Source organism: Aythya marila, assembly GCF_965140915.1.
Source record: "Aythya marila genome assembly, contig: HAP1_HAP1_SCAFFOLD_169, whole genome shotgun sequence".
Classification (NCBI taxonomy): Eukaryota; Metazoa; Chordata; class Aves; order Anseriformes; family Anatidae; genus Aythya; species Aythya marila.
The window spans coordinates 676742-700482 of record NW_028137768.1 but is presented as its reverse complement, the minus strand read 5'-3'; the positions used below and the strand labels follow the sequence as shown (position 1 = coordinate 700482).

Genomic DNA, 23741 nt, shown 5'->3' with positions numbered 1-23741 from the left:
CCACCCTTTTCCACCTCCTCCCCCCGAGCGGCGCAGGGGAACGGGGAATGGGGGTTATGGTCAGTCTACAGCACTTCTCCTCTGCCGCTCCTTCTCGGTCACTCTCGTCCCCTGTGCTGTGGGGTCCCACCCACGGGATGCAGTCCTTGATGAACTGATCCGGCGTGGGCTTCCCACAGGCAGCAGCTCTTCCAGAACTGCTCCAGATATGGGTCCGTACCACGGGGTCCATCCCTCAGGAGAAAACTGCTCCAACCTGGCTCCCCCACGGGCAGCAGCTCCTGCCAGGTCACCTGTTCCTGCGTGGTCTCCTCTCCACGGGCTACAGGTCCGGCCCGGAATCTGCTCCGGCAGGGGTCTTCCACAGGCGGCAGCCTCCGTCGGTGCAGGGCCACCTGCTCCACCGTGGTCTCCTCCACGGGCTGCAGCGTGGAACCCTGCTCCACCGTGGTACTCCATGGGCTGCAGGGGGACATCCTGCTTCACCATGGTCCTCACCACAGGCCGCAGGGGACTTCTGCTCCGGCGCCTGGAGCACCTCTCCCCCTCCTTCTACACTGACCTTGGTGCAAGGCTGTTCTCCCACTCCCTTGACTCTCCCGGCTGCTGTGTGGCGCAGCGTTTTTTCCCTGTCTTAAATATGCTCTCACAGAGGCGCAAAACAACATCGCTTATTGGCTCGGATCTGGAAAACAATGGGGCCCTTCCCAAACATGGGGCAGCTTCTAGATCTTTCTCACAGAAACCACCCCTATGGCTCCCTGCTACCAAAACCTTGCCACGTAAACCCACTACATTCCACCCCTCGCCTCTGTTAAAAGCATATTTAAGACTACTCACAACATACTCTTACTTTACAATTATCACAACAACCTTCACAAAATTCACTTAAATCAAAACAAAAAAGAATTCACCACACCAAAGTAAACATAACATCATCACAGCACCGACAAGGTGGACATTTTACACACACACACCACCCCTCGTCCCTTCACCACACTAACATATCACAGTTACTGCTTTCTTAATTCTTCACAACTTGTACATTCCTAACAATCATCCTGCACATATTTTTGCCCGTTACTTCTACTAACTATCATCTTATCTCAAATTCCTTGAGCCCCACGTTGGGCGCCAAAAAAGACTGTCGTGGTTCCGCTCGAGTGGGCAGCCGAGCTCCACCACAGCCGCTCTCTCACTCCCCCTCCTCAAAGAGGAATGGGGAGAAAATATGTGAAAAGGGCTCAAGGATTGAGATAAGGACGAGAAAATCACGCAATAATTATTGTAACGGGCAAAACAGACTCGGCATAAGGAGATAGTAAGATTTATTGCCTACAACTAACAAGCGAGAGAAGTGAGAAAACAAAGGAAAAAAAAAACCAAAAGCACCTTCCCCCCCCATCCACCCTTTTCCACCTCCTCCCCCCGAGCGGCGCAGGGGAACGGGGAATGGGGGTTATGGTCAGTCTACAGCACTTCTCCTCTGCCGCTCCTTCTCGGTCACTCTCGTCCCCTGTGCTGTGGGGTCCCACCCACGGGATGCAGTCCTTGATGAACTGATCCGGCGTGGGCTTCCCACAGGCAGCAGCTCTTCCAGAACTGCTCCAGATATGGGTCCGTACCACGGGGTCCATCCCTCAGGAGAAAACTGCTCCAACCTGGCTCCCCCACGGGCAGCAGCTCCTGCCAGGTCACCTGTTCCTGCGTGGTCTCCTCTCCACGGGCTACAGGTCCGGCCCGGAATCTGCTCCGGCAGGGGTCTTCCACAGGCGGCAGCCTCCGTCGGTGCAGGGCCACCTGCTCCACCGTGGTCTCCTCCACGGGCTGCAGCGTGGAACCCTGCTCCACCGTGGTACTCCATGGGCTGCAGGGGGACATCCTGCTTCACCATGGTCCTCACCACAGGCCGCAGGGGACTTCTGCTCCGGCGCCTGGAGCACCTCTCCCCCTCCTTCTACACTGACCTTGGTGCAAGGCTGTTCTCCCACTCCCTTGACTCTCCCGGCTGCTGTGTGGCGCAGCGTTTTTTCCCTGTCTTAAATATGCTCTCACAGAGGCGCAAAACAACATCGCTTATTGGCTCGGATCTGGAAAACAATGGGGCCCTTCCCAAACATGGGGCAGCTTCTAGATCTTTCTCACAGAAACCACCCCTATGGCTCCCTGCTACCAAAACCTTGCCACGTAAACCCACTACAAACCCCCACCTCGCTACAGCCTCCCTTGAGGTACTGTCCTGGTTTCAGTTAGCACAGAATTAATTTTCTTCCTAGTAGCTGGTGGAATGCTGTGTTTTGGCTTAGAATGAGAAGAGTGCTGATAACACCCCGATGCTTTAATTGTTGCAGAGCAGTGCTTATACTAAGCCAAGGACATCTCAGCCTTTGCTCTGTCCTGCCAACGGGCAGGCTGGGGGGTGCAGTAAGAGCTGGGAGGGGACAGACCCAGGACAGGTGACCCAAACTAGCCAAAGGGGTATTCCATACCATCTGACGTCATGCTAAACAATATATAGGGGTGGCTAGCCGGGGGGAGGGGGCCGGACTGCTCGGGGTTAGGCTGGGCATCGGTCAGCGGGTGGTGAGCAATTGCATTGTGCATCACTTGTTTGTACATACTATTATTACTTTCGTATTATCACCATTGTATCATCATTATTATTATTGTTATTATTATTTTTGTTTTTTTTTTCCCTGTCTTATTAAACTGTCTTTATCTCAACTCACGGGCTTCACTTTCCATTTCTCTCCCCCGTCCCAGAGAGGGAGGGGGGAGGGTGAGCGAACGGCTGCGTGGTGTTTAGCTGCCGGTCGGGTTAAACCACGACAGGTACCCATAGAGAGTGATAAGGTCGCCCCTGAGCCTCCTCTTCTCCAGGCTGAACAAGCCCAGCTCCCTCAGCCGCTCCTCGTAGGACTTGTTCTCCAGGCCCCTCACCAGCTTTGTCGCCCTTCTCTGCACCCGCTCAAGCACCTCCATGTCCTTCTTGTAGCGAGGGGCCCAAAATTGAACACAGTACTCGAGGTGCAGCCTCACCAGAGCCGAGTACAGGGGGACGATCACCTCCCTAGCCCTGCTGGTCACACTGTTCCTGATACAAGCCAGGATGCCGTTGGCCTTCTTGGCCACCTGAGCACACTGCTGGCTCATATTCAGCTGACTATCCACCATCACTCCCAGGTCCTTCTGTGCCTGGCAGCTCCCCAACCATTCCTCTCCCAGCCTGTAGCTCTGCTTGGGGTTGTTGTGCCCCAGGTGCAGGACCCGGCACTTGGCCTTGTTGAACTTCATGCAGTTGACCTCAGCCCATCGGTGCAGCCTATCCAGATCCTCCTGCAGAGCTTTCCTACCCTCAAGCAGATCGACACACGCACCTAACTTGGTGTCATCTGCAAACTTACTGAGGGTGCACTGAATGCCCTCGTCCAGATCATCGATGAAGATATTAAAGAGGACCGGCCATATTTCTAGATTTTGTAGTTTTTTAATTAAATATATATTTTTTTATTTTATTTTTGTCTGGTGGCTGGAGTTGGACTCACTAATCTTCAATTTTTCCAACTCAGGCTATTTCATGATTCTGTCCAGCCCAGCTCCTGGTGATGCCATAGCATCCTCACCTGCCATGGGCCTGCTCCTGACCTGTATTCAGACAGCAATGACCTCAAAAACACCTACACAAGTTCTTGGCATGTTCCAGGCCTGCCAGCTCCTCAGGCACCAGTGACCTCACAGTGATTCAAAGATCAAAGCCAAAATTTCTAAGTGACGAAGTATCCCTTATTGTCAGCGCTGGATGCACGGGGGATCCTTCCACCTAACGTGCATGTTCGAAGCAACAAACTATCTCATATTTACACAGCAAAACAATGAAGATTCAATTAATGCCTATACATATTCATTACCTAAACCCGCCTACTCTTGCTTTGTATGCTAATTAGCTTATCAGTCCTTGCACTTGCGCAAAGCCTCCCAAGAATTGTGTGCTGGGGTCTTCGGGACGTGGGCAGTGGCCTTTGGGAGGAAGACTGTAGGTCTTCCTCATGATGTACTTTTCACCTTTTGCTAATGAATGCCAAGTTGGCTGAGTCAGTTGTTTTCCAAGCTGCAGGAATGCCGAGTTTGGTCAAGTTATCTCAAGTTTCAGCATAACAGAAGGTCGAGATATCGTATATTTTGTTCTCACTATATTTTAACTACAAGATTTATTCTATCCTAGAGTTTATACAATATAAACAGGTACCTGTACAATCCATGGGCCTTGCCCTGACCTATCAGCTAATTGGTCACTAATCAGCTCTCCACAGACCCTCACAAGCCATGTGCTTATTCCTGGCCTACTGGCTTCTCAGGCACCAGGGTCCTCTCAGTGTCTAGCCCATCACAGGCCATCCTTGCTCTCAGCCTGTCAGCTACTCAGGCACCACTGGTATCACAGGAACGTTCAGCTGCCATGGGCCTGCTTGTGGCCTATCAGATCTTCAGCTGACAGTGACCTCATAAGCACATATGATCTATTGGAACAGGTCCCTGACCATGATGGGGTGGGGGGCTGTGCTGGAACTACATGATCTTTAAGGTTCCTTCCAACACAAAATATTCTATGATTCTGTGCTGCATACAAGGGAACAGTCAGTTTCCTGGTCCTGCTGGACACCCTAGTTCTCATGCAGGCCAGGATGCCATTGGCCTTCTTGGCCACCTGGGTACACCACTGCCTCATGTTCAGCCATCTGTCAACCAGCAGCCCCAGGTGCTTTTCTACTAGGCAGCTTTCCAGACACTCTTCCCCAGGCCTACACCACTGCTTGGGGTTGTTATGACCCAAGGGCAGGACCCAACATTAACGACTCCTGGATGTCATGTGATTGGACTCAGTCCATCAATCTAGCCTTTCCAGATACCTCTGCAAAGCTTTCCTACCCTCAAGAAGATCAACTGTCCCACCTAACTTGTCATCACCTGACAATGTACTGAGGGTGTACTTGATCTTCTTATTCAGATCATCCATCAAAATAGTAAACAAAAGTCGACAGAGTACTGAGGCCTGGGGAAAGCCACTGGTGACCGTCCACCAGCTGGACTGAACTCCCTTCACTCAGACTCTTTGAGCATAGCTATCCAGACAGTTCTTCAACCAGCAAACTGTACACCTGTCCAAGTCATGAGAGGTGTCCTGGTTTCAGTTAGAACAGAATTAATTTTCTTCCTAGTAGCTGGTGGAATGCTGTGTTTTGGCTTAGGATGAGAAGAGTGTTGATAACACCCCAATGTTTTAATTGTTGCAGAGCAGTGCTTATACCAAGCCAAGGACATCTCAGCCTTTTGCTCTGTCCTGCCAACAGGCAGGCTGGGGGTGCAGTAAGAGCTGGGAGGGGACAGACCCAGGACAGGTGACCCAAACTAGCCAAAGGGGTATTCCATACCATCTGACGTCATGCTAAACAATATATAGGGGTGGCTAGCTAGGGGGAGGGGGCCGGACTGCTTTATATTATATTATTATTATTATTGTTTATATTATTATTTATATTATTATTATTGTTTATATTATTATTTATATATTATTATCATTATTATTATTGTTATTATTATTTTCCTGTCTTATTAAACTGTCTTTATCTCAACTCACGGGCTTCACTTTCCATTTCTCTCCCCCATCCCAGAGAGGGAGGGGGGAGGGTGAGCGAACGGCTGCGTGGTGTTTAGCTGCTGGCCGGGTTAAACCACGACAAGAGGTCAGATGGGTTGTCATTCTACAGGGCCACTGCTGCTGAGTCCACACTGAGAAGATGTAGCTCCTTCTATTATGCTTTTTCTAATGCCCTGTGCTCAGTACTTTCAAACCAATTAAACATGGATTTGATGCTTGTGATGAGCTGGTGCTCAGTTTGTATTCCAATTGCTTACTAGTATGTATCGTTGTTGAGTTTGTACAGCACTGGCATTCTTACATTCCCTTTTGTCTCTGTTTGCTTGAGTCTGCAGTGTCAACGGTAGTTCAGGAAGACTGGAGGGGTGGCTGCAGGGAAGTATGAGGTTGCATCAGTCATGGTGGGACTTTGGTATGCCTACGCAGTGCAGTGACTCAAGCTATGACACAGCCAGGAGTTCTGTCTTTTGAGGGAATCCCAAAGGTCGTTCCTGAAGGGTTATGCCATCCTGAGTCCTGTTCTTGCCTGTGCAGAACCTGTCAAATGGTAAACTAAAGTCTGTCCTCATAAGAAAGACCCCATCCCTAGGGGCTACCTAGGAGTTTGCATCAAACCCCCTCCCTCCCCCCTACCTCCCCCCCCTCTCCCGACACACACACACACTCCAGAGGAACAGGGACTGTGCTACCATGGGCCAGCTCTGCACACCCAGGCCTTTCCTGACTGGACACGTTGGGTGACACACACCCTGGCCATACCAGGACCAAGAGGAAACTTTGGAGATACTGCAGGTTGGCTCAGGGCATGTGCTAACCTTGCTCTGGGCTGGAAAGCTCCCCAAGGTGCTCAGTGCAGTATTTCCAGCCTGTGGAGTCCCAGTACAGCTACTCAAGTGAATGGGTTTCCAGTGCTGCTACCAGAGGGAGCGGGGATCTTCAACCACATGCCTTGGAGGAAGAATGTCACGTCCCAAAAAACAGCTACTGCAGGGCTCTGGTGTGACAGTGGACATGTGTGTGTTTATGTATATGAACAGAAAGGACCAAGTGCCAGGTACTGCAGGTGGGGTGTGTGCCTGTGCCTTTTCCAGACCAGATGCACATGGCGTCTGCAGGTATATTCACCAGCAAAGAAACTATGTCCCAGAGAAGAATGTGGTTGGCCCTCACACCAACCGCTGTGGTACAGTAGACCTGCAGCAGCTTTGTTCAGGACCTCGATGGTGTTACCTCCTGTCCTGAGAGGTATGTGAGCACTCAGATGATGTTCTGCAGAAGAGGAGCCTCATCAACCCTCAGGGCCACCTGGATAGCCAGAGAATGAGTGTGGGAGTACTGGGCAGGCCTGAAGCATGTCTTTGTATCATAAAGATTTTTTTATTATTATTATTATTTATTATTTTTTCTTTGAAGCAAAACAGCTTCAAAGAGAAGCAAGGCATGATGTAGAGACAGTCCCGTGGAGATCTTTGCCATGAAGAATGGTCCGAACCTCCTGTGACGTGCAGAATGTCCAGCCCAAGGGTATGGGAAGTCAGGAGCAGGCACAAGGCAGAGGTGTTTATGGGAGATCCTCCTGCCAGCAGTGAAGCTGGGAGATGCTTTGGTAGGACTTCCTGTGCTCTAAGAGGAAGAAATCAATTCCTGTTGGCAGGAGGTTTGTGCCGCTCTTCAGGTGCACCTCCCCTCTCCTTTACAGCCACTGCTACAGATGCTGTTGGAAAACTGTGAGTGGCCTCGGAAGAGCAGCTGGGAGAGGCAGCAAGGCACAGAGAGCAGAAGGTGCCAAGGGCACAAAGGGTGCTGAACCTGCCCTTCCATTGGCAGCAGAAGGAGCAGGACACAGCAGTGGCTGGTGGCTAAAAGAGGGAAGTCCCCAGAGCATGGTGGTGGCATCTGGAGTCCAAGCTGGCTTCCCAGCAGATGTTATATTCCTCCCATCTGAATGAGATGGAGGTGCTGATGCAAGGGAAAGCACCATGCTTTCCCAAAATCTGCTTCAGCACTGGAAAGAGGATTGTCCCATGATGCCACTTCCCATTTTCTCTGGGAATGGGCCCAGCTCAATGAGAGGCTTGATGTAGGAGGAGGGACAGCTGGGCCACAATGTTTGTAGTTACCTTCTGGAGAGAATATTTGAGACAGAGCCACAAGCATGTACGGAGCCACGGGTACATGAGCTCTTCCACAGAGGGTCAGTGCACAGGAGATGATGCGGATTCAAACCCCAGTGAAGGTACACAAGACAAATCCCAGTGTCAGAACCTTTAAGTTCCCAGGAGCAGATCTCAGCTTGTTCTGGGAGCTCCTTGGCTGGATCTCATGGGAAGTAGCCCAGAAGGTCAAAGAGGTCTCAGCCAGCTGCTTCATCTTCAAGGAGAACCTCCTCCAAGCACAAGAACCATACAGGCTGTTACAGATATAATCAAGCACACATGGCTCAAGGCCAGTCCACACCCTTTTTCCACCCTTGGCACTGCAGTCTCCTGTGCCTGAGCCTGACCACTTGCCTTCCTCACAGTCCCATTTGCAATGGAAGCCCACACAAAATCCCAGCACTCCTACCCTCAGGCTGGCACCCACCATCATCCCGTAGCCTGGCCATCCACAGAGGCACTAGACACGCAGTGTGAAGGCCAAGGCATAGGTATTCACCCCCTAATCCTGCGAGTGCTCCTTGGCCCTTTGCAGAGCTGTTCTGTCTTCTTCCAACCTTCCCTGGCCCTTGTCCCTCTGATCTCCCAATGCTCAGGGGAGAGCATCCCCAGGCTGGGCAGAGCTTTTCTCAGGAAGGTCCTGGAGGAGCTGCTCCCACTGAACCTCTATCACTGCCCTGGCTACCAGAGTTCAGTGGACCTAGGTGGAAGGTCTTGGATGGCTGAAGGAGGCCAGGCTGCTCAGGGGGAGCACAGAGACCTTGTCTGTTCATGCAGGGATGCAACTTGGAAAGCCAGAACTCAGCTGGAAATGGAACCAGTGAGGGATGCAGAGAATAGCAAGAAGGCCTTCAGTAAGTGTGCTAGCAGCAAGAGGAAGGCAAAGAAAAATGTGGACAAACTGATCAGGGGGAACAGGATGTAGTGGCCAAGGACCTGTGGAGAGACTCTCAGTGAGCTCATTGGACATATGCAGCTATGGGATGTGATGAGCTGCAGCCAGGGGTGCTGACGGTGTTGGCCAACATCATTGTGTGTCTGTTTCTGTCAACTGGGATAGGCTGTGGTGGTCAAGAAGGTTTTTGATGCCTGGGACAAGGGATGTCCTTGCCATCTACAGAAAGACCAGGAAGAAAGGCCAGGGAAACTGCAGGCAGGTATGCCTCCCCTCAGTCCCTGGGAAAGTGATGGAGCAAATCCTCCTGGAAGCAATTTCCAAGCATCTGAAGGATGAACAAAGGACTGGAAATATCTGGCATGAAATCAGCAAGGGCAAATTGTGCCGCTTGAATGCATAGGATGATCTGACAGACCCTTCTGATGAGGAGAAGCAGGAGGCTGTAGTAGTCTTCAACAGCTTGGTGAATTGGCCAACCAGAGCCCCACAAAGTTCAAGCAAGACAAATGTGATGGCCATTTTGCCACTGCACTGGAACAACTCCATGCAACAGCCCAGGCTGGGATGACCAGTTGGCAAGCAATACTGCAGAAAAGGCCCTTTGGGTCTGGGCAGACAACAAGTGGGACAGAAGGGAACAGTGTACCTTTAGAGTGAGGATGTCCGTGTGCATCCTTGGCTGCATTAGTGTCGTGGTTTAACCCGGCTGGCAGCTAAACACCACGCAGCCGTTCGCTCACCCTCCCCCCTCCCTCTCTGGGACGGGGGAGAGAAATGGAAAGTGAAGCCCGTGAGTTGAGATAAAGACAGTTTAATAAGACAGGAAAATAATAATAATAATAATAATAATGATGATACAATGGTGATAATACGAAAGTAATAATAGTATGTACAAACAAGTGATGCACAATGCAATTGCTCACCACCCGCTGACCGATGCCCAGCCTAACCCCGAGCAGTCCGGCCCCCTCCCCCCGGCTAGCCACCCCTATATATTGTTTAGCATGACGTCAGATGGTATGGAATACCCCTTTGGCTAGTTTGGGTCACCTGTCCTGGGTCTGTCCCCTCCCAGCTCTTACTGCACCCCCCAGCCTGCCCGTTGGCAGGACAGAGCAAAGGCTGAGATGTCCTTGGCTTAGTATAAGCACTGCTCTGCAACAATTAAAGCATCGGGGTGTTATCAGCACTCTTCTCATTCTAAGCCAAAACACAGCATTCCACCAGCTACTAGGAAGAAAATTAATTCTGTGCTAACTGAAACCAGGACATCTATCCACCCCTTATTCCATACCATTTATGTCATGCTCAGGTTACACTCTTTTCCATACATTCTAATTAGTCACCTATAGTAATCATGGTAGTGATAATATACAGTATAATATACTATTTAACATGGTGCAATTCAGTTCATGGGCTATTCTCACCTAGTATTAAATCTCCTTGAGGTACACACCGGACCTCTCCGTTCTTTTGCATTACCCACCAAGTATATCCAGGTCCCTGAGCGAAAACAATTCCACGAATAGGTTTGCCTTTTCCTGAGGCAGGAGTAGCCCAGACTGTTTTACCCAGCATATTTTTTACATGCACTACAGGAACTTTATCCCCATCTACAGTACGTAACAGGTTTGATTGGGCAGGTCCAGCTCGGTTGGTAGATCCCCTAGTATTGACTAACCAGGTGGCCTTTGCCAAATGCGTATCCCAGTTTTTGAACGTCCCAGCGCCCATTGCTTTCAAGGTAGTCTTTAACAGGCCATTGTATCGTTCAACTTTCCCGGAGGCTGGTGCATGATAGGGGATGTGATACACCCATTCAATACCATGTTCTTTGGCCCAAGTGTCTATAAGGTTGTTTCGGAAGTGAGTCCCATTATCTGATTCTATTCTTTCTGGGGTGCCATGTCGCCATAGGACTTGCTTTTCAAGGCCCAGGATGGTGTTCCGGGCGGTAGCATGAGGCACAGGATATGTTTCCAGCCATCCGGTGGTTGCTTCCACCATTGTAAGTACGTGGCGCTTGCCATTGCGAGTTTGAGGGAGTGTGATGTAATCAATCTGCCAGGCCTCTCCATATTTATATTTCAGCCATCGTCCTCCATACCAAAGAGGCTTTGACCGTTTGGCTTGCTTGATTGCAGCACATGTTTCACAGTCATGAATAACCTGTGCTATAGCGTCCATGGTCAAGTCCACCCCTCGATCACGAGCCCATCTGTATGTTGCATCTCTACCTTGATGGCCTGAGGTGTCATGGGCCCATCGGGCTATAAATAATTCACCTTTATGCTGCCAATCCAGGTCCACCTGAGCTACTTCAATCTTAGCAGCCTGATCCACCTGCTGGTTGTTTTGATGTTCTTCAGTAGCCCGATTCTTGGGCACATGAGCATCTACGTGGCGTACTTTCACAGCCAGGTTCTCTACCCGAGCAGCAATATCTTGCCACAATGCAGCAGCCCAGATAGGTTTGCCCCTACGCTGCCAGTTGTTTTGCTTCCATTGCTGTAACCATCCCCACAGGGCATTTGCTACCATCCATGAATCGGTGTAGAGATAGAGAACTGGCCATTTTTCTCGTTCAGCAATGTCTAAAGCCAGCTGAATGGCTTTCACTTCTGCAAACTGACTCGATTCACCTTCTCCCTCAGCAGCTTCTGCAACTCGTCGCGTAGGACTCCATACAGCAGCCTTCCATCTCCGATGCTTCCCCACAATACGACAGGACCCATCAGTGAACAGGGCATATTTCTTTTCATTCTCTGGCAACTGGTTGTACAGTGGGGCTTCTTCAGCATGACCCACCTCCTCCTCTGATGATATCCCAAAGTATTTGCCTTCTGGCCAGTCCATAATCACTTCCAATATTCCTGGGCGACTGGGGTTTCCTATTCGAGCCCGCTGAGTAATCAATGCAACCCACTTGCTCCATGTAGCATCAGTTGCATGATGCGTAGAGGGGACCCTTCCCTTGAACATCCAGCCTAGTACCGGTAATCGGGGTGCTAGGAGGAGCTGCGCTTCAGTACCGACCACCTCCGAAGCAGATCGAACTCCTTCATATGCTGCCAATATCTCCTTTTCAGTTGGAGTATAGCGGGCCTCAGATCCTCTGTATCCCCGACTCCAAAACCCCAGAGGCCGACCTCGAGTTTCCCCAGGTTCTTTCTGCCAGAGGCTCCAGGTGGGGCCGTTCTCCCCGGCTGCAGTGTAGAGCACATTCTTTACATCTGGTCCTGTTCGAACTGGCCCAAGGGCTACTGCATGGACTATTTCCTGCTTGATTTGTTCAAAGGCTTGTCGTTGTTCAGGGCCCCATTCAAACTCATTCTTCTTACGAGTTACTTGGTAGAGTGGGTTTACAATCAGACTGTAATTTGGGATGTGCATTCTCCAAAACCCCACAACACCTAGGAAAGTCTGTGTTTCTTTTTTGTTAGTTGGTGGAGACATAGCTGTTATTTTGTTGATCACATCCATTGGGATTTGACGACGTCCATCTTGCCATTTTATTCCTAAAAACTGGATCTCCCGTGCAGGTCCTTTGACTTTATTTTGTTTTATGGCAAAACCGGCTTTCAGAAGGATTTGGACTATTTTCTTCCCTTTCTCGAAAACTTCCTCTGCTGTGTCACCCCACACAATAATGTCATCGATGTACTGCAGGTGTTCAGGAGCTTCCCCCTGCTCTAGTGCAGACTGGATCAGCCCATGGCAAATGGTAGGGCTGTGTTTCCACCCCTGGGGCAGCCTATTCCAGGTATATTGGACTCCCCTCCAAGTGAAGGCAAATTGTGGCCTGCACTCTGCTGCTAGAGGGATGGAGAAAAATGCATTAGCGATATCAATTGTGGCGTACCACTTGGCTGCCTTCGATTCAAGTTCATACTGAAGTTCCAGCATGTCCGGCACTGCAGCACTCAGTGGTGGCGTGACTTCGTTCAGGCCGCGATAGTCCACTGTTAGTCTCCACTCGCCATTAGACTTTCACACTGGCCATATGGGACTATTGAAAGGTGAATGAGTCTTGCTGATCACTCCTTGGCTCTCCAATTGACGAATTAGCTTATGGATGGGAATCAGGGAGTCTCGGTTGGTGCGATATTGCCGCCGGTGCACAGTTGTGGTAGCAATTGGCACTTGCTGTTCTTCGACCCTCAGCAACCCCACAACAGAGGGGTCCTCTGAGAGACCAGGCAAGGTAGATAATTGTTTAATGCCCTCTGTCTCTAAGGCAGCAATACCAAAAGCCCACCGGAACCCTTTTGGGTCCTTGCAGTATCCTCTTCTAAGATAGTCTATGCCAAGGATACATGGAGCATCCGGACCAGTCACAATGCGGTGCTTTTCCCACTCATTCCCAGTCAGACTCACTTCAGCCTCCAATACAGTCAACTGCTGAGATCCCCCTGTCACTCCACAAATATAGATGGGCTCTGGTCCTTTATAGCTCGATGGCATTATAGTACATTGTGCACCGGTGTCTACTAAAGCCTTATACTTCTGTGCGCGTGATGTGCCAGGCCATCGAATCCACACAGTCCAATAAACTCGATTGTCCCTTTCCTCCCCCTGGCTGGAGGCAGGGCCCCCCTAATCCTGGTCAGAATCTTCCTCGTTTCTGTGTTTGAAGGACTGTCTGCTGGAAGTTGGAGCAGCAAACTTTTCGGAGAATCCCTTTTTCCTGATTGTTTTCTTTTGCAACTCACGTACCCGTGCCTCTAGGGTCGCGGTAGATTTTCCATCCCACTTTCTCATGTCCTCTCCATGGTCTCGTAAGTAAAACCACAGGGTGGCACGGGGTGAGTACCCACCATATCGTCTTCCTTGTGTGGGTGAACGCCTACCCCTGACAGCTGAGACACTGCTTTGTACAGGTGCGAAGGAGAATAATCTCTCTTCAAGTTGGTGAACCTTTTCAGAAAGTTTCTCCCAAGTGTTCTCCTTTGGTCGGTGGGCACTGGTTGGTTCAGGTGGGGAGGACAATAGATTCTCTTCAAGTTGGTGAACCTTTTCAGAAAGTTTCTCCACAGCTGAGACGCAGGCCTGTAAGGAAGAGGAGAGACTTTCTTCGTACTGCCGGAGTTGTTTAGCCGCTTCACCCACTGTGGGTTCCTCATCCTCTTTCCAGGCCATTATTGCCAATGAGCTGGCATATGATGATGGTGCACTCCGTACAAACTTCCGCCACATGGGTCGTGTACACTTGACTTCATCTGGATCTGTGGATGTTTGTTTGAGGTCTGGATCCTCATAAATCACTTCCCGTACGGCTAATTCCCTCAGGTACTGGATTCCCTTCTCCATAGTGGTCCACTTGCCTGGTAGACATAAAATATCTTCCTTGAAGGGATACCTTTCCCTCACAGCTGAGAGGAGACGCCTCCAGAGGCTGGTGGGTCGTGCTCCATCTGCAATTGCTTTGTCAATGCCGGCGTCTCGAGCAAGGGATCCCAGCCGCTTGGCTTCCCTGCTGTCTAATTCCACACAATTGGCTCCAGAGTCCCAGCACCGGAGCAGCCAGGTGACAAGCTGCTCACCTATACAGCGACCAAAATCTTTTTGCACATCTCGTAGCTCGCGCTCGTTTAGGCTTCGGGTAGTTACTGTTGCTCTTTCGGCATCCTCATCTTCCTCCTCCTGAATCCTTGACGGCCCAGCGTCGTCATCATCTTCGTCATCTCTATACTTAGTTTTGGCAGAAGCCTTACCTGGATTGGCAGAAGACTCTCTGCGTTCTAAACGACTTGAATTTCTATACCATATTTTCACCTTCTCTACAGGGGCAGCTTGCACTGCTACTGCTCGTTTCTCTGACTTTGTTACAGGGTCTGCCACAGGGGTTGGAATGCCCTCTGCAGGGTCAACTTGCACTGCTACAGCTCGTTTCTCTGACACGGCCACAGGAGCTGGAGCGGCTACAGGAGCTGGAGCAGTTGCAGGAACCGGAGCTGTAGCGGCTACAGGAGCTGGAGTTGGAGCTGGAGCAGTTGCAGGAGCTGGGACTGGAGCAGCAGTAGGAGCTGGAGCTGGAGCGGCTTCAGGAGCTGGAGCTGGAGCGACTTCAGGAGCTGGGACTGGAGCAGTTGCAGGAACTGGGACTGGAGTAGCGGCCGGAGCTGGAACTGGAGCGACTGCAGGAACTGGGACTGGAGCAGCTGCAGGAGCTGGAGCTGGAGCGGCTTCAGGAGCTGGAGCTGGAGCAGCTTCAGGAGCTGGGACTGGAGCAGTTGCAGGAACTGGGACTGGAGTAGCGGCCGGAGCTGGAACTGGAGCGACTGCAGGAACTGGGACTGGGGCGGCTTCAGGAGCTGGGACTGGGGCGGCTTCAGGAACTGGGACTGGAGCGGCTGCAGGAGCTGGGACTGGAGCGGCTGCAGGAGCTGGGACTGGAGCGGCTGCAGGAGCTGGGACTGGAGCGGCTGCAGAGTCCACCGTAGGGGTCACAGTGGCCGTTGGATCTGTCACGGGACTTGGAGTGGCCGCAGGGTCTGTCACTAAGTTGATAGCAGTATCCATGGCAGCTCGATAGGCGTAAGCCAGGCCCCAGCATGTTACAATGATTTGTGTTACTTTGGAACTTCCCGAATCGCGACACCTTTTATTCAAGCATTCTGCCAGTTTTTGAGGATTTTGCAGTTGTTCAGGGGTGAATTTCCAAAACACTGGGGGTGCCAACTGGTCTAGATGCCTGCCCATATCCTCCCATACTCCCTGCCACCCACAACTATACTGCCTCCGGGCAGATCTCCGGATGAGCTTCCTAAGTAGTTGTTTAACTTTAAGCAGAACCTGAAGTGCATTCAGGAGGCAGAACAACAGGACTATGCTGGTCTGAGTATCCCAAGGATATTCAATATCTTGGAGAGCTATTGTAATAAACTCGGAGGATAAGAGGGTGGTGAAGGAGGAAGGGAGAGTGATCAAGGAGGGTACAGGGGTGGTGAAGGAGAAAGGGAGAGTGATCAAGTAAGAAAAATTATCTTCCCCTTTCCCCTCCACAGATTGACTCCCTAATGAAAAAAGGCAACAGATACAATTGCTAATAGTTTCCAAAATACAGTTTCCAAAGTATAGAATCGAAGATGTTACTGAGTACAAATACCAGGTTAGAGTCATGGCCAGATATTTCATCATCTCATAAGCCACTGATACAACACACAGTACCATAATGGTCTGAAACCAGGGCCCGGAGAGGAGAAACAACATGACAGAGAGCACATACGGAAAATAACGTGCTATAATACTCAATTTGGAAAACAGGCGCAGCACAGTTGAGATTAAAGCAATCAGCATTATGACAAGTGACTATTAAGCAGGTCTAATACTTATACCAATTTTAGTTTAACACACTCTGGTCAGATCTGCCGTTATCTCAACCTTTCGTGCCCCACGTTGGGCGCCAAAAAGACTGTTGTGGTTTAACCCGGCTGGCAGCTAAACACCACGCAGCCGTTCGCTCACCCTCCCCCCTCCCTCTCTGGGACGGGGGAGAGAAATGGAAAGTGAAGCCCGTGAGTTGAGATAAAGACAGTTTAATAAGACAGGAAAATAATAATAATAATAATAATAATGATGATACAATGGTGATAATACGAAAGTAATAATAGTATGTACAAACAAGTGATGCACAATGCAATTGCTCACCACCCGCTGACCGATGCCCAGCCTAACCCCGAGCAGTCCGGCCCCCTCCCCCCGGCTAGCCACCCCTATATATTGTTTAGCATGACGTCAGATGGTATGGAATACCCCTTTGGCTAGTTTGGGTCACCTGTCCTGGGTCTGTCCCCTCCCAGCTCTTACTGCACCCCCCAGCCTGCCCGTTGGCAGGACAGAGCAAAGGCTGAGATGTCCTTGGCTTAGTATAAGCACTGCTCTGCAACAATTAAAGCATCGGGGTGTTATCAGCACTCTTCTCATTCTAAGCCAAAACACAGCATTCCACCAGCTACTAGGAAGAAAATTAATTCTGTGCTAACTGAAACCAGGACAATTAGCAAAATCAGGGGAAGGGAAATCAGTCTTCCTCCCTATATGGTGACACATCAGGACTGCTATGTCCAGTGTGGGGCTCCCCTGCATGAGAAAGACCCTGACAGGTTTCAGATAGACCAGCTGAGGCTAGAAAGATGTCTGGGGCCTGGAGCACATAACGTGCCAGCAAAGACTGAGAAAGTTCATGGTTTTTCTGATTGTTTCTTTGAAATTTTATTTTTTTTGTTTGTTTGTTTGTTTTGATAATTTGTTCATAGCCAAATGCCAGGGGAAAGTCCCACAAGGATAGTGGGATCTCTGTTGATAGAGACTGATGGATTCCAAACTTCTTGAGATATGGCCCTAAGTACCTGATGTAACATGAACTGTCTGAGAAGGTGCTTCAATTAGAGACGACCTTTGGCAAGAGCTATGGCCCATGCAGTATAAGTGAGTGTCAATACGAAACTGGTATGTTCTTCAGTCATAATGGTAGTGGAGCTAGGTAATAAAGTTGTTCCTGCACATGCACCCATTGAATGGAATTCATAACTTTTTTTGTTTGTTTGTTTTGGAAAAAGAACCAAACAACTGTACTTTGCTCTGGTGAGGCCGTGCCTCGAGTACTGTGTTCAGTTTCGGGCTCCTCACTACAAGAAGGACATCAAGGTGATCGAGCGAATCCAGAGAAGGGCAACAAAGCTGGTGAGGGGTCTGGAGAACAAGTCTTATGAGGAGCAGCTGAGGGAACTGGGGTTGTTTAGCCTGAAGAAGAGGAAGCTCAGGGGAGACCTTATTGCACTCTATAGATACCTTAAAGGAGGCTGTATTGAGGTGGGGGTTGGACTATTCTCCCACGTGCCTAGTGACAAGACAAGGGGGAATGGGCTGAAGTTGCACCAGGGAAAGTTTAGGTTGGATATTAGAAAAAAATATCTTTACCGAAAGGGTTGTTAGGCATTGGAATGGGTTTCCCAGGGAAGTGGTGGAGTCACCATCCCTGGAGGTCTTTAAAAGATGTTTAGATGTAGAGCTTAGTGATATGGTTTAGTGGAGGACTTGTTAGTCTTACATCATAGGTTGGACTAGGTGATCTTGGAGGTCCCTTCCAACATAGATGATTCTGTGATTCTGTGAAAATATTTTTTCAATCTTAGGGGATTTGGGAAACACTCACAGTTAGCACCCAGCTGAAATTACTTTGGAATCCAATCTTCTTTCTACCAGGAAGATGCATGTGGTGAGGACATGCTACAGGGCCCCAGCACAGTGTGAGCTCTTCTGTGGGGTGCATTCCCAGGCCAGTGCTCCAGGCCAGTGCTCAGGTCTAGCTATGGGCTGAGGACCATCAGAGCTCATCTCCAAGGACAGCCTGGCCAGGGTCTCCTGGGTCTGTGCAGGCACGATGCAGTGATTAGCTCCAAGCAGAGACATGCCTTGTGAATCGCTGCATGGGCTCAGAGAAGGGCACACAGAGATACCTCTTCACCCAGGAGAGAGAGATGGTGGCAGTGCTCCTGGGCTGCCACTGGGCAGAGCTGGGATCCATAGGGTTGAGAAGATCTCCGCAGATAGACTGACCAAATCCCATTGCCCCACAGACCCATGGGGCAGATACTGCATGAACAAGGATGCATTCAGGGGTAGAGAAATGTCCTCCCCCAACACAGTCCCTATGGAAGCCCATGGGCTGGGAGAGGTCACACAGGGCTGGCTACTGTGATGGATACACTCAAGTCCTTGACCAAACTGGTGGTACTTTCATCCAGACTCCAAAGGAAGTAAAGGCCTTAATCCTGACTGGGCCAGGAACTTCCTGAATTCTAGCCTGTACTTTGACTACCCCAGCAGGAACAGGTTGCACCATGTACTTTGATATTCACGAGCTTGGAAACCATACCATCAATCATGCAATTACCCTATGAATAGCAGCAGGTTCTTCCAAGACTAGTTTCTCAGGGGACAACAGAATTTGTAGGTACAAGGAGTCTGATGCTTATTTTTCTCATTTTTCATAACCTGATCACAAGACAACCATTTAAATTTCTTGAACCCTTCCTGCTAAGCAGCTGTCCACACAGCAGTGATCTCCCCTTGCGTTGGGACATGTCTCGACTGCTCCTTGAGTTTGAAACACCCCTTCCTAAGTGCTGATCTCTAGTAAAGATCTCAGGAGGACTTTAAAGATGTCGGGGGCAGTGCAGGGAGAAAATTGGAATGGCCAAATCCCAACTGGAGCACAACCAGATTGCAGCTGTTAAAGACAATATATATATTTACACATATAAAGACATAAACTAGACCAGGAGGACTAAGGAGAATATCCACTCTTGATTTGATGTAGAAGGAACCATAGTGACATGAGATGATGAAAAGGCTGAGATACATAATGTCTTTTTTTTTTTTTTTTTTTTTTTTTTTGCCTCAGTCTTTAACAGCAATACCACTTGTTCTCCGGGGATTCAGACACCTGAGCAGGTAGATAGGGATGGGGAGCAGAATGAAGGCCTCCTAATCTATGAGGAAATGATTAATTCCTGCTAAAACAGTTAGAATTATGCAAGTCTACAGGGCTGGATGGGATCCACCTGAGGGTACAGAGGGAGCTGGCCAAAATGTTCACCAAGCCACTTGCGAACATTTATCAGCAGTCCTGTCTATTTGGGGAAGTCCCAGTTGACTGGTGGCTAGCAAATGTGATGCCCATATACAACAAGGGTCAGAAGGAGAGTCAGAGAAACTACAGGCCTGTCAGTCTAACCTTGGAGTCAGGAAAGCTCATCAAGCAGATGATCCTGAGTGCCATGTGGCACCTACAGGGTAACCAAGTGATCAGACCCAGTCAGTATGGGTTTATGAAAGGCAGGTCTTGCTTGACAAAGATGATCTCCTTCTACAGCAAGGTGACATGTTCCGTGGATGAGGGAAAGACTGTGGATGTGATCTACCTAGACTGCAGTAAGGCTTTTGGCACCGTTTTCTACAACATTAACCTGGAGAAACTGACTACTCATGGCGTGGGTGGGTGTATGATTCTTTGGGTTAAAAGTTCCCTGGGTGGCCAGGCCCAAAGAGTTAAGGCAAATGGAATTAAATTCGGTTGGAGGCCAGTCACTAGTGGTGTCTCCCAGGGCTAAGTACTGAGGCAACTTCTCTTCAAAATCTTTCTCAATGATCTGGACAAAGAGATTGAGTACACCCTCAGTAAGTTTGCAGATGACCCCAAGTTAGGTGTGAGTGTTGATCTGCTTGAGAGTAGGGGTAGGGGAATCTGGACCAATGGTCTGAAGCCAACTGTATGAGGTTCATCAAGGCTAAGTGCTGGGCCCTGCACTCAGGGCATAACAACCCTATGCAGTGCTACAGGCTGGGGGAAGAGTGGCTGGAAAGCTGCCTGGAGGAAAGGAGCTGGGGGTATTGGTCAATAGCCAGATGAATATGAGCCAGCAGTGTGCTCAGATGGCCAAGAAGACCAACAGCATCCTGGCTTGTATCAGAAACAGGGTGTCCAGCAGGGCTAGGGAAGTGGTTGTCTCTCTGTACTCAGCTCTGGTGAGGCTGCACCTTGAGTACTGTGTTCAGTTTTGGGCCCCTCGCTACAGGAGGCCTTACTATCAAGGCCCTCTTGTAATTTAAAAATGCCACACCTTGTCCTGTCACTATACACCCAAGTAAAGCATCTCTCCATAGCTTTCTGGAAGGCCCCCTTTATATATCGGAAGGCCACACTAAGGTCTCCTCAGAGACCTCTCTTCTCTAGGCTGGAGAACCCCAGCTCTTCCAGGCTTTTTTGACAGGATAGTCTTTCCAGTCCTGTGATGATTTTTATGACCTTTTATCATAGGTCTACTTCTTTCTTACACTGGGTCCCTAGGCCTGGGTGCAGTACTCCTGTTGGGCTCTCACACAGGTGGAGCAGAGGAGAAGAATCACCTTTCTGGACATGCTAGCTACGCTACTATGATGCAGCCCAGGATATGATTGTCTTTCTGGGATGGAAATGCACATTGCCAGCTTACATCCAACTTTTCATCTACCAATATCCCCAAGTCCTCCACAGGTCTGCTCTCAATCCAGTCATCACCTGGTCTGTTGACATTGGGGAATGACCTGACCAAGGAGCAGGACCTTGCACTTGGACTTGTTGAACTACAGTTTGTAGTTCCCAGGGGTTGTCCTTTTAGCCATTTAAAAAATGGGTGTTATATTTCTCCTTTTTCAGACCTTTAGGACTTCAGCTGAGCACCACAACTTTTCAAATATGATGGACAGTGGTTTAGGAACTTTATCTGCCAGTTCCCTCAGGACTCTGGAATGCACCTGATTGGGTCCTATGGAGTTGTGCACCTTCAGGTTCCTCAAGTAGTTTCAAACCTGTTCTCTGCCTACCATGAGTGGACTTAATTCCCCCAGTCCCTATCTTGACATTCTGTGACTGGAATGAGATGGTGAGACTGAGTCCAACAAGTTGTTGAGTACCTCAGCCTTCTCCATGTCAGTAGTAGTCAGGTCCCATATGCCACTTTTTATGGAGGGTACAATTTCTTTGCTGCCATATATATCTGCAGAAACTCTTTGTTATTCTTTGCATGCCTATCCAAGTTTCTTTCTATATGTGTCTTGGCTTTCCTGATCAATACACCCATGGGCTGTACCCCTATAATCTTAAGCATGCACGTCCCTGCCTCCACTGCCTTTGCTTTTCCTTTCTGTGCTTTAGTTTTATTAAGCGGTCCTGACTCAGCCATGCTGGTCTCCTGCCTCCCTTGCCTGATTTGTTCACTGCCACAGGATACATGGGCGAGGATACCTCTTTTGTTCCAGAGATGTTAGTAGGGAGGCCAGATCTTTTAAAGGAAGGAATAACCAATTGGTACAAATATCTACAGGAAAAGACACACTCTGGGAACTGTGCAGAGAAGGGGAAACAGGTTCTTGCAGATGATACGCTGTGGTAAATTTCTCAGTGCTCACTCCTCTCCTGCAACTCATGGTTCCTCAGACATTAGACGTGGGAATTCAATGTCAAAGACATCATCAAGTACAGAACTGCCAGCACCCGACCTGATGATGAGAAGCAGCTGGAGGGTACCTTTCCAGGAAGAAAAGAATGAGCTACTGACAAACAGGAAATCTATGGACATGTACAGGAGACATAGAGAAAAAGCTTGGTGTTGACCCCAGGCCTCTGCACTGAACACATCCTTTTATAACGAAGAGAAGAAACACAGAAGGCCACCTGCCATGCGACAATAGGCACATTTACAGAAGGCCTCTGAGTCAGTCTGACTGGATTCCTGTCCCTGCAGAAATGAAGTGAATTCAAGCACTTGTGTACATCCATGGTTACCAATGACAGAATGCCCCAAAGCACAACATTTGTCTGAGATCAATCAAAGATCATTTGTGGAGAGAGACAGGCACTTTATTTCTTCTTAACTACTACCAGCAAGATCAGCTTCTTCAGTGCATCCTTGAGCTCCTGGTTCCTCATGCTATAGATGATGGGGTTCACTGCTGGAGACACCACTGAGTACAAAATTGTCATCACCAGATCCAAGGATGGGAAGGAGATGGAAGGGGGCTTCAGGTAGGCAAACATGACAGTGCTGAGAAACAGGGAGACAACGGCCAGGTGAGGGAGGCAAGTGGAAAAGGCTTTGTGCCGTCCGTGCTCTGAGGGCATCCTTAGCACAGCCCTGAAGATCTGCACATAGGACAGCACAAGGAAAACAAAGCACACAAAGAGTAAACATGCTGTAACCACAATAAGCCCAGCCTCTCTGAGGTAGGCATCTGTGCAGAAAAGCTTGAGGATCTGGGGAATTTCACAGAAGAACTGGTCCACAGCATTGCCATGACAGAGTGCGAGTGAAAATATATTGGCAGTGTGCACCATGGCATTGAGAAAGCCACTGCCCCAGGCAGCTGCTGCCATTTTGACACAAGTTCTACCACCTATGAGTGTCTTGTAGTGCAGTGGTTTGTGAATGGCAACATAGCGGTCGTAGGCCATGACGGTGAGAAGAAAATACTCTCCTGAAATCAAAAGAACAAGCAGGAAGACCTGGGCAGCACATCCCAAATAGGAGATGGTCCTGGTTTCCCACAAGGAGTTGGCAATAGCTTTGGGGAGAGTGGTGGAAATGGAACCCAAGTCAAAGAGGGAGAGGTTGAGGAGGAAGAAGTACATGGGGGTGTGGAGGCGGTGGTCACAGGCTATGGTCGTGATGATGAAGACATTGCCCAGGAGCGCAGCCAAGTAGATGCCCAGGAAGAGCCCAAAGTGCAGGAGCTGCAGCTCGCGCGTGTCTGCAAATGCCAGGAGGAGGAACTCATTGGGGAAGCTGCTGTTGGACATTTTCTTCCTGTGGGCCCTGATGACTGTCCCAAGAGGAAAAGACAAGGAAGAGTTAGGACAGACTTCTCTGCACAAAACCAAAGCCATTTCTCATAGATGCTCCCCAACGGCATACCCATCCTTTGTACTTCTTTTTAAGACCTTGCTGCAGTTCCCTGCCTGGAGTTATGCTTTCTGCTGCCTGAGTATGCCAAGAGAAGCAGGGCCTCTGTCCATAGACTTTCAAAGTGTTGGTTGAGCTCTAATTCTGCTGTATTCTTCTGTTTAGGAACAAGAGGGTTGCAGGGGCCAGACTTCATATTCAGAATCTCCCAGGTGACATCCCTCTTAATATAGAGGGGCTTGTCATCATCTGCACCCCGATTCTAAGACAGTTGGCTGCAGAAAGGAGTTTTAGACCTGTGTTTGTCTTTTGAACAGACCTTCGCAGCCTCCCCCCCTTCCCCCTCCCCCCCCCCCCCCCATCATCATCTTCCCTAGGGAGTTTGCTTTGAAGGCAGAAAGCCTGATCATCTCTGGAGCACTCATGCTCAATACCTGTGAGTCCTGAGATGCAAAGGATTTGCAGTGGCTCAGTGCAGAGTGAGGCAAGTTGGTGTGTCCATTGGTGTTGTTCCCAGCTGCCCAGTGCTTGCTCCTTCTTGATATGGAGGGGCATTACAGTCCTGCATCTACCTGAAAAGAAACCGA

At 49.6% G+C, this 23741-nt stretch overlaps 1 protein-coding gene across 1 annotated transcript in view; it reads right to left on the bottom strand.

Moving 5' to 3' along the window:
• The window catches only part of LOC309890570 (scavenger receptor cysteine-rich type 1 protein M130-like), a gene marked incomplete at both ends in the record, with an annotated part of 39066 nt that extends 16360 nt beyond the window's left edge, over window positions 1–22706 (bottom strand). The window contains one exon of the mRNA XM_082784993.1: window positions 22646–22706. Coding sequence (XP_082641119.1) covers window positions 22646–22706 — 61 coding nt within the window. The remainder of the gene's footprint in view (window positions 1–22645) is intronic.
• Between the last annotated feature and the right edge of the window lie 1035 nt (window positions 22707–23741).